Below are 12,073 nucleotides of genomic sequence, written 5' to 3'. Positions count from 1 at the left end.
AAACAGGAAGAAATAGAAAATTAGAACAGACCCATAACCAGTAAGGAAATCAAATTAGTAATCAAAAATCTCCCCAAAAACAAGAGTGCAGGGCCAGATGGCTTTCCAGGGGAATTCTACCAAACATTTAAGGAAGAGCTAACACCTATTCTCTTGAAGCTGTTCCAAAAAATTGAAATGGAAGGAAAACTTCCAAACTCATTCTATGAAGCCAGCATTACCTTGATTCCAAAACCAGACAGAGACCCCACTAAAAAAGAGAACTATGGACCAATTTCCCTGATGAACATGGATGCAAAAATCCTCAACAAGATATTAGCCAACCGGCTCCAACAATACACTTAAAAAATTATTCACCACGACTAAGTAGGATTTATACCTGGGATGCAGAGCTGGTTCAATATCTGCAAAACAATGAACATGATTCATCACATCAATAAAAAAAGCACAAGAACCATATGATCCTCTCAATAGATGCAGAGAAAGCATTTGACAAAATACAGCATCCTTTCTTGATAAAAACCCTCAAGAAGGTAGGGATAGAAGGATCATACCTCGAGATCATAAAACCCATATATGAATGACCCACGCTAATATCATCCTCAATGGGGAAAAACTGAGAGCTTTCCCCCTAAGGTCAGGAATAAGACAGGGATGTCCACTCTTGCCACTGTTATTCAACATAGTATTGGAAGTCTTAGCCTTTGCAATCAGACAACATAAAGAAATAAAAGGCACCAAAATTGGCCAGGATGAGTTCAAACTTTCACTCTTTGCAGATGACATGATACTCTATATGGAAATCTTTAGGGTTTCCTAAGATTCCACCAAGAAACTGCTAGAACTGATTCATGAATTCAGCAAAGTTGTAGGATATAGCATCAACGCACAGAAATCAGTTGCATTCCTATACACCAACAATGATGCAATAGAAAGAGAAATCAAAGAATTGATCCCATTTATGGTTGCACCAAAACCCATAAAATACCTAGGAATAAGTCTAACCAAAGAGGTGAAAAATCCATACATTGAAAACTATAGAAAGCTTATGAAAGAAATTGAAGAAGACACACACAAAAAAATGGAAAAAGATTCCATGTTCCTGGATAGGAAGAACAAATATTGTTAAAATGTCGATACTACCCAAAGCAATCTACATATTCAATGCAATCCCTATCAAAGTAATACGAGCATTCTTCACAGAGCTAGAACAAATAATCCTACAATTTGTATGGAACCAGAAAAGACCCCGAATAGCCAAAGCAATCTTGAAAAAGAAAACCAAAGCAGGAGGCATCACAATCCCGGACTTCAAGCTATACTACAAAGCTGTAATCATCAAGACAGTATGGTACTGGCACAAGAAGAGACACTCAGATCAGTGGAACAGAATAGAGAACCCAGAAATGGACCCACAAACATATGGCCAACTAATCTTTGACATAGCAGGAAAGAATATCCAATGGGATAAAGAGTCTCTTCAGCAACTGGTGTTGGGAAAATTGGACAGTGACATGCAGAAGAATGAACCTGGACCACTTTCTTACACCATACACAAAAATAAACTCAAAGTGGATGAAAGACCTCAATGTAAGACAGGAAACCATCAAAATCCTCGAGGACAAAGCAGGCAAAAACCTCTTTGATCTTGGCCACAGCAGCTTCTTACTCAACATGTCTCCGGAGACAAGGGAAACAAAAGCAAAAATGAACTATTGGGACCTCATCAAAATAAAAAGCTTCTGCATAGCGAAGGAAACAATCAGCAAACCAAAAGGCAACCGACAGAATGGGAGAAGATATTTTCAAACGACATATCAGATAAAGGGCTAGTATCCAAAATCTATAAGGAACTTGTCAAACTCAACACCCAAAAAACAAACAATCCAGTGAAGAAATGGGCAATAGACATGAATAGACACTTCTCCAAAGAAGACATCCAGATGACCAACTGACACATGAAAAAATGCTCAACGTCATTCATCATCGGGAAAATACAAATCAAAACCACAATGAGATGTCACCTCACACCTGTCAGAATGGCTAACATGAACAACTCAGGCAGCAACAGATGTTGGCGAGGATGCAGAGAAAGAGGATCTCTTTTGCACTGTTGGTGGCAATGTAAGCTGGTGCAGCCACTCTGGAAAACAGTATGGAGGTTCCTCAAAAAACTAAAAAGAGAACTACCCTACGACCCAGCAATTGCACTAGTAGGCATTTCTCCAAGGGATACAGGTGTGCTGTTTCGAAGGGACGCATGCATCCCCATGTTTATAGCAGCACTATCCACAATCCAATGGGAAGAGCCCAAATGTCCATCGATGGATGAATGGATAAAGAAGATGTGGTGGTATATGTATACAATGGAGTATTGCTCGGCAATCAAAAAGAATGAAATCTTGCCATTTGCAATTACGTGGCTGGAACTGGAGGGTAATATGCTAAGCGAAATTAGTCAGAGAAAGACAAATATCATATGACTTCACTCTTATGAGGACTTTAAGCTCCAAAACAGATGAACATAAGGGAAGGGAAGCAAAAATAATATAAAAACAGGGAGGGGGGTGAAACAGAAGAGACTCTTAAATATGGAGAACAAACAGAGGGTTCCTGGAGGGGTTGTGGGAGGGGGGATGGGCTACATGGGTAAGGGGCATTAAGGAATCTACTCCTGAAATCACTGTTGCACTATATGCTAACTAATTTGGGTGTAAATTTTAAAAAAAATGTGCCTTAGAATTGGTGAAACGTGGTGGTGGGAGCAGTAGCAACAGCCTTAAGAGAAGCACCCACAGTGGTGATTGTGGTGGTAGCAGCAATGCATAAACATAGTGCTTGCCAGGTACCAGACGCAGCTCCAAGGGCTTTACATACCTAAACTCATTTTCATCCTAATAACCTTACGGAGTAAATATTATGATAATGACTATATTATATAATTTCATTGTATTAACATGTTAACAAAAGTATATGTTAATATATTTATTACATATAATATATTATTATTATTATCATCATTACTTAGATGAGGGTACGGAGGCATAGAAAGACTAAAAAACTTGCTTCTCTGAGTAAGTATTTTTGTGTTTTTTGGGGGGTAAACACCCCGTACGGCGATTACTGGATCAAAGAGGACTTCCATTTTCAACTTTTTGAGGAACCTCCATACTGTTTTCCGGAGTGGCTGCACCAGTGTGCATTCCCACCAACAGCACAAGAAGGTTCCCCTTTCTCCACATCCTCGCCAACACCTTGTGTTTTTGCTTTTAGCCGTTCTGACAGGTGTGATACATGCACCCCTATGTTTATAGCAGCATCATCTACAAGAGCCAATTATGGAAGCAGCCCAAGTATCCACTGATTGATGACTGGATAAAGAAGAGGTGATATATGTATATATATATCAGGTGATATATATATATATATATATATATATATATATATATATATGAGGTGATTATATATTATATATTATATTGTTTGTATTTTATATATATATATATATATATATATATATATATATATAATACACACACATATATGCAGTGGCATATTATTCCACCACACAAAAAAGAATGAAACCTTGCCATTTGCAATGGCATTTTTTGGAACTAGAGAGCGTAATGCTAAGTGAAATAAGTCAGAGACAGACAAATAGCATATGATTTCACTCAGATGTGGAATTTAAGAAAGCAAACAAATGAGCAAAGAGGAAAAAAAAAAGAGAGAGAGAGAGACAAACCAAGAAACAGACTCCTGGTCACCAAAGGGGAGGTGGGTGGGGGGAAAGGGGAAATAGGTGATGGGAATTAAGGAGGGCACTTGTTGTGATGAGCACTGGGTGATGTAGGGAAGTGTTGAAGCACTACATTGTGTACCTAAAACTAATGTAACATTATATGGTAAGTATACTGGAATTAAAATAATTTAATAAAAAAGTTAGATGTAAAAGCAGTCTTAAGATTTTTATGGAATCAAATTTAAAAAAACTTGCTTAATGTCATCAGTTAATGTGCATTGCTAATAAGTGACAGAGCTAGTATTTTATCAAAACAGGTAAATTTTTATATCCTTGGTCATTTGTATATTTTGATTGGTAACTTATTTTGAAGTTCTAAACTGCAAATGGGCAAATGCACACGAGACAGCCCATTCTTGGAAAGAAAACTTATGAGAGCATCTGCAGATATTGGGGCTAGATAATGAAAGAAAATATTCCTGGGCTAAAGGAAGTGGAACTCTTTTCTGTTTTTGTTCTGGAAGAAGGGGTAACTCAGTTTCAGAAAAGTGAGTTGAAGATACTCCTTATTTCTTGAAACATGATCAATTGAGTCTCATTTTATTCATTATGTTTTACTTTTCCCCTGTAGCTTCTTCCCCCATTTCCTGTCTCCACTGTAGGCCCCCATAATATGTATCAAACCAGTATGATGTCATCATACTTGATGATGTCATATTGTCTGATATATGTCCTCGGGTATCTTTGTATCTACGGAAAATGAATAATGCTCTTCTTTTTGTTGCTTGTGATTTGTATGCGGGTGTTTGTAATTTTTGTAAATGTTACCATGTGATCAATCTCAGTTTCTCACTTAACACTCTTTTCTACTCGACACCGTTTTAAGATCTATCCGATCTATGACTGTACACAAACCTAAATCAGCTTTCTTTGTTTCTAAACCCGTTTCTGCCAGATTGCATTATTATTGTAGTTGTGGAATGAAACATTATGAACTGGTGAAATGTCAGTTACTGCTTCTCTGAGAACTAAACTGATTGCTTTGGAAAGTTTTAATAAACCAAGTTCCTGAAGAAATTGCTGAATTAGGTATGAGCAAGGTAACAATAAAAAGCTGGTTGAAAATTAAAAAAAAAAAGAACTTTGGTTCCTTTCCCAGTGTCACTAATTTTGTTTTCCCTCCTCTACTTAATTTATCTTTTTAAGAATTTTTTAAATGTTTGTTTATTTTTGAGAGAGAGAGAGCGAGAGAGAGCATGAGAGGCAGAGGGGCAGAGACAGAAGGAGACACAGAATCCGAAGCAGGCTTCAGGCTCTGAGCTGTCAGCACAGAGCCCGATGTGGGGCTCCAACTCACAGAGTGCAAGCTTATAAACTGAGCTGAAGTCAGAGGCTTAACTGACAGAGCCACCCAGGCGCCCCTTCCCTCCTCTACTTTAAAGAAACAGAAATGGGAAGTCAGCGATAATGCATTACAAATAAGGTTATTCAAGAAAGGAGATGAGGCGCTCCAATAAGTTGACTTATTTCAAAGAAAAGCCTGTGGTCCTATATTAAAAGATTGACTAACGAATGCACATTCATTTATTGAAGTTAAAGTACAATGCTTCATATATATGTTTCATGTTTTAGGATTCTCTGCTTTAACTGACTTTGGAATTAACTGAACACTCCATTGCATTGCATCAGTTCAGAGGCCCACCCTCATATATGCTAAAGAAAGCTGAGCCTAGAAAGAGAAGGTGGGAAACAGAATAGAGAGTGTTGGGGAAAAAACTGTAGTAACGCATAAAACGCTTATGCTATAATGTTCATCGGAAAGTAGTACACAAAATAATATATGCAGTTCATTCATACCTAATTGTGCTGGACTGTTTCCAAAGCTAGCTTCAGTGATTCCTCTCCTTCTTGTAGGCACCACCCCTCACAGCGTAAGTAACCTGGACTGGCCTCATGAATTGCTTTGACAAATAGAATGTGGCCGAGAAGAGGCCTTGTGGCTTCTACTCATGCAGTCTTGGAATACTGCCCTAAGACCGCCTTGGGGAAAAGCCAGGTCTGGCCTGGACAATAGAGGTCACATGGTTCACAGACAAGTGCTCAGCTGATGTCCCTTCTACAAACAAGCCAGCGTGAGCGCCAACCACATGACATGTATTTGAGGCCATCTTAGATCACCTTGTCCCGGACAACCCACCAGATGAATAAACCCAGGTGAAACCAGCAGAATTGCCCGGCCTCTCACGACCCAAATGTTGACAAATAGATTTGGATACTGTTTGAAGCCATCGCGTTTTGGGTGATGTTATAGTATAATAGGTGGCTGATAGAAGTCCATACAAAGCCATGCATTAAAAACAAAAAAGGAAGCAGGAAGCAGATAATACAATTGACAAAGAATTCTGCAGGAATGTGCTTTTAGGCAGCAAAGAGGCCTTTTGGATATTAAAAGTGAAATGTGTGACTCAGGAGCTAATGGCTTATCATTTATTTATTAAAAACTTGTATATTTCTCAACATTTTCCAAGCTAAACCTAGAAGGAAAATCTTTTTTTAAAAAATACACACACACACACACACACACACACACACACACACACACACACATCTACAACAGACGAAGAAAGTTCTAATTTGTCTTCACATCAAACACTGTTTACCACAATCAGTTAACAGAAATTACTGCAACATTGGCCAAGAGGACCTAAAACTAAGGATACATGATATTATGAGAAAACCTCATGTAATGTGACTGACAATGCTAGACACTATTTTTTTGGTGATAGGATTTATAAAAGTCAATATTATAATTTTACATTTATTACAGTCATATGAATACATTTTCAAACTATCAACTTACCATGGTTTTAGTGCAGTATCCTAGGGCAACTTCATAGTGAACCTGATATGTCTCTTGTAATATATTTGGGCCGTATGATTCCACCACAATATAGAGACCAACATTTTCTGGATAGACTATTTGAGTCCAGATGGACACGTTCTGTCCCTTGTCCAAAAAGAAAAAAACACTAAAAATATTATTAAGAAATGCCACGTAGGGGCATTTCTCATTTGAATTGAAAGTTACACTTTTTGCTTCTAGTCTTAAAGGATATTCCTGTGGACGTATTGTGCCATTTTCAAAAACATGTATGAGATACATTAGCCCAGAGGAACTCATCGAGACTGCTGACTTCAGTGTACTATTTGTCCATGTGTGTAGTTTTACCGCGTCTTTAATATTGGCCTTGAAGTAGAACATTATGTTATTTTCCATTTTCACCACCACATTTCCATAATAATCTGGAAAAGGAGGAGAAAAGTTTGTGTTATTCTAAGTAACCGCGAATCCATGCACTTCTAACCAAAATAATTCCTTTTGTAGTAAGGAAGGATTTGTCTGTTTTGAGAAAGTTAGAGTGTGCAGGCAGAAAACTACAACTTTACGTGATGCTGAAGGACATCTCTCCCACTTCATAGTGGGGCCATGTTTCCCCTGGATAGATTTCTTCTTGCGTGTACAATATCACTTAGGTATATATGACATCATTTCCATTGAAAAGCTAGAATTAGTGCATTAAATAATAATAAGGATAGGCATGACAAGAATCATATTATTAGGAAGCATTGTAGTATGGACAGCATTGTGTCCCCCCAAGTGAAAATATCTTTAAAGAGGTAATTAAGGTTAAACTAGGTCATAAGGGAGGAGCCCTAATCCAATATGACTGGTATTCCTATTTATAAGAGGAATAAGAGACATCAGATCTCTCTCTGTCTCTTTCTCTCTGTATGCACACAGAAAAAAAGGCCATCTGAGGGCACAGTGAGAAGGTGGCCTATGTCTCTAAGCCAAGAAGACAATCCTCACCAGAAACCAACCTTGAGATCACCTTGATCTTGGGCTTTTGGACTCCAGAACTGTGATAACATAAAATTGTATTGTTTAAGCCAACTAGCCCATGATATTTTGTTACGGTAGCCCTAGCAGACCAACAAAACTGGGATAAGAAACGGGGGTGCGTGTTGGTTCCTCTCATGTTCACTCTATAAATAAAAGCCAACTTCTTCCCTTAACAGAGTTTTATGCCTAAGTCATAGAGGTTCATAGACAGTAAGTCTCTTACATTCTTTGGTTTTATAGCCATATCTGTAAAATGAACAGTGGAGCTAGTTGATTTCATAGCTTTCTTTCCATATACAACTTTCTCTGTGTACAGCTTCTAGGGGTATACTTTCCTTAACTAAAAAAACAAAAAACCAAAAAAAACCCAAAAACCCGACGACAACAACAACAACAACACCGCAAAACAAACCCAAACCACCCAATGCTTTAAGGGGACGACCAAAAGGAGGAAGGTCGATTCGTAGAGTCAGGAAGGTTCAGAGTATATTATGTGTATGCATCTTACATTTGAAATTTGAATAAATAAGTGATATTTTCACAGACTGCTGTAGTTTATATGCTAATAAAACCCCTAAATCAGAAATGCCGATTTTTTTTTTTTTTAGGATCAGAATACTTTAATAAGACATCACTGTCCACATAGATGTCCTTATAACGTTAAGCTTTCACACAGTCCTAGTGTTGTCAGTAGAAATTCAACAATATAATAATGTTGGCGAAATTATTACATTGATCAGTAAGGTGAATATGAAGCTTGGAATATTCTTCTGAGTCTTTTAGTAAAACTGCAAGGGTATGCTGCCCTTAGCGCTAAAGCAGCACACAGGGCATCCAACACCAGTGCTGACAGGTCAGTAACACTGTGATGCTAAAGTGATTTGGTAACTTTTCTCATGGAACTTAGATCCTTTATAAATTTAATTTTGTTTTGTTGTGCTTTTGACAAAAAGTCCATCCAGGCGTACCAAATTCTTGGCCTGCTGTGCTGTGTGTGTGTGTGTTTCTAGAAACTTCACAAGGTGGAAGGAGAGAAGGATGGATGCGGGTGGATGACCTAACAGAATATATCCAGATGTTGAGTGAGAAAAGTCGTTGCAGGATACACACAGTATGATGATATATAAGGTTTAAAATCTCACAAAACAAAAAACACATATTGCTTTAGGATCTTATATAGTGTCCAGGTCACTTGGTGACGTGGTCCTTGCCTTCTCCCACCAGCCTTGTTGCCACTTTTGGTCTCACCCTCTACCATCTAGTCATACACGATTAACTTCAGTTCCACGAACTTGCCATGTTCTCTTGCACCTCTGGGTCTTTGCTACTTCAACTCTCATCCTGACCATTGATCTAATTTTTCTAGTGTGTACCTTCTCCCTGGTTTTGGTTTAGAGGGCTTTTCCCCGGTGTGGACTTTTCTTTTTCTTTTTTTTATGTTTTCTTATTTATTTTTGACACAGAGAGAGAGAGAGAGAGAGAGAGATCGATCATGAGTGGGGGAGGGGTAGAGAGAGAGAGGGAGATGGAGAATCCTAAGCAGGTTCCACAGGGTCAGCACAGAGCCTGATGGGGGCTCAGACTCATGAACCATGAGATCCTGACCTAGGCCAAATGCAAGAGCTGGACACTTAACCAACTGAACCACCCAGGCGCCTCTGTGTAGACTTTTCTGATGTCATAAATCTGAATTAGGTGTCCCTTCTGTGTGCTATATGGCGCTCTCTCTTCTGCTTATCTCGCTGCTCACTGAAACATTATTAAATGAATTTTGGATTGAATATTAAGAAGAAAATTAGGAATGACTTCAAAACAATGAGATTAAAAACACTGTATATAAAAGTTTGGGGATGCAGATAAAGCCGTAGTGAGAAAAATTCATAGCCTTATGCTTATTTGTAGCTTTAAATGCTTAGAAAATAAGATTGAAAATAAACGAACTAATCATTTAACATAAGAAGCAGGCCACAGAGCACCAAAGTTACAAAAAAAAAAAAAAAAAGCACAAGTGAAGAATCAATAATGACAAAAGCAGAAATTAAGGAATTAAATAGAAAGCAGATTTGATAAATAAACTAAGAGTACTTTTCAAAAGAAAGAAAACAAAGCCAAAAAAAACCCCTAAACACAATAAACAATATCTTGTGAGCCAAATTAATAAGGGGTGGGATACAGACAACATTATAAATAAGAAAGAGAATAGTTACAGACAATAAGCAATCTAAAAATTAAAATGGAAAACCTTTGCCAATAAAGTAGCAAATCCAGATAAAATGAATGATTTCCTAAGGAAATACAAACTTCTAAAATTGACTAAAGAGATGGGATATTTGAAGAAACCAATTAGAGAAAATACAAATAATGAAGTGTACAACATTCCTGCTTGAGAAGACCTAATATTGCACACATATCATCATCTCTTCAATAAATTGCATGCCTGTTCTGGCTACACAGTGTTCTAGAAACTTGTGGGGGATACATTAGGGGAAAACCCAGAAAGTCCTCCCTCTTGTGTAACTTACATTCCTGCAGGAATACAGTCAATAGGACATGAAAATAAGTGAATTATGTGGTGTGTTAGGAGATTAGGGCTACAGTAATCAAAACGACAGAGACCTCATGCAGGTAGGAGTGGAACAGAATAGCCTAGAAAATGAACCTGGTTGACACGAGTAATAAATAGATAAGGAAGGTGGTATTTCAAATCTGGGGGGTAAGGGTTGGTTTCTAAAGCAGTGATTTGAAGGCAAAGACATAAAGACAAAAAATAGAACGAAATTCTTAACTTATACCAAACACAATTCTGGATGAATTAAAGATTGAAATATGCAAATTAGAAAAGTAAAAATGATAAAAGAAAATACTTAGTAATATTTTTGTAATTGGAAAGACCTTTCAAATTATGACATTACATCCAAAGTCACAAGTAAAAATATTAACAAATTTAACTACACAAAAACACAAATTCTAAATACCAAATCCCTCCAAAAAGGTACAAGAAATTACACACAAGAGACAATATTTGCAATACATGTCAAAGATAAATGGTGAATATACACTGTGAGTAACGACCATATCAGTATCAATAAGAAAATAGATAACCCCATGTAAAAATATCTCAAGAGTAAGAACTGACAATCCATAGAAGAATATGGCCAATAAACACATGAAACTAGATATAACTTCTAATTATAAAATGAGTCCTAAAATGAGAATTACCCATTTTTTTCTGTACTGTGGGTAAATATCAAATATTTTCATATGGAAAATACATATTTTCTAATACTTTTGGGGAAACAGACTGTGGCAACTTTTGCTGGAGAGCAACTGGAAAGATTTATTGATTTTTTGAATATTCAGAGCTTTGAATCACGAATTCTACATCTAATAACATATCAAACAATACCTGTACAAGTGTAGAAAACATATACATATATAGAAGCACATTTCCTGCAGCATTATTTGTAGTATCAAAAGAAATGAATCCTGATATCTATCTATGTAAATATCTGTTTATACTCCTATTGGTCTAAATAATAGTACAATTAAAACATGAACACTCTGTGGCAGTGAAAGTGGCATAGTTTTTATGTGTATTAGATATTTTGAAAATACAGCTTATTATGTTTTGAATTTTCTTTTTCAAAAGTCTGAATAAATTCACAGGAACTTTTGAATAGTGGGTTATTTGAGGAATGAAAATGGTGAAGGTGGAAGGCTTTTGACTTCATATTTCATGTTTATGAATTGTTGAAGCTTTTTATTTCCGTGTTTCCAAATGGCCTTCAGCACAACATTCAGACTTTAAGGTCCCTCTAAAATCTATCCCCAAGTGTTGGGATGAGCACTGGGTGTTGTATGTAGTGATGAATCACTGAATTCTACTCCTGAAACTAATATTACACTATATGTTAACTAACTAAAATTTAAATTAAAAAATTTTTTTAAAGCTTATTTATTTTTGAGAGAGAGAGAGAGAGAGAGAGAGAGAGAGAGAGAGAGAGAGAGCATGAGCGGGGGAGGACAGAGAAAGAGGGAGTCCCAGAATCTGAAGCAGAGCTGTCAGCAAAGAGCTCAATGCGGGTCTTGAACTCACAAAAGGTGAGATCATAACCTGAGCTGAAGCCAGATGCTTAATCTACTGAGCCACTCAGGCGCCCCTTAACCAAGATTTAAATTTAAAAATGTACGTATATGTTTTTATACACTTGTGTAAAATGCACATACCCATACAGATATGCTAGTGGAATGCTGTGTTGGGACAAATGTAACATTAAAAAATATTTTCTATAAAAAAAGTAAAAAATAGGGGCGCCTGGGTGACGCAGTCGGTTAAGCGTCCGACTTCAGCCAGGTCACGATCTCGCGGTCCGTGAGTTCGAGCCCCGCGTCGGGCTCTGGGCTGATGGCTCAGAGCCTGGAGCCAA

The 12,073-nt window shown here is 37.3% G+C and overlaps 1 protein-coding gene across 2 annotated transcripts in view; it reads right to left on the bottom strand.

Moving 5' to 3' along the window:
* Window positions 1-12,073, bottom strand: part of CATSPERE (catsper channel auxiliary subunit epsilon) — a 196,699-nt gene that overhangs the window by 49,412 nt on the left and 135,214 nt on the right. For both annotated transcript variants that reach the window (XR_005783631.1, XM_040451860.1), the window contains exon 11: window positions 6,603-7,045. Coding sequence is in view for 1 of the 2 variants with exons in the window: in XM_040451860.1 (XP_040307794.1) it covers window positions 6,603-7,045 (443 nt within the window). In the remaining variant the exon portion in view is untranslated. The remainder of the gene's footprint in view (window positions 1-6,602; window positions 7,046-12,073) is intronic.

This window comes from Herpailurus yagouaroundi, unplaced genomic scaffold (assembly GCF_014898765.1).
Source record: "Herpailurus yagouaroundi ecotype Mexico unplaced genomic scaffold, PumYag 205, whole genome shotgun sequence".
Lineage (NCBI taxonomy): Eukaryota > Metazoa > Chordata > Mammalia > Carnivora > Felidae > Herpailurus > Herpailurus yagouaroundi.
This window is presented reverse-complemented; position numbering and strand designations above follow the sequence as displayed.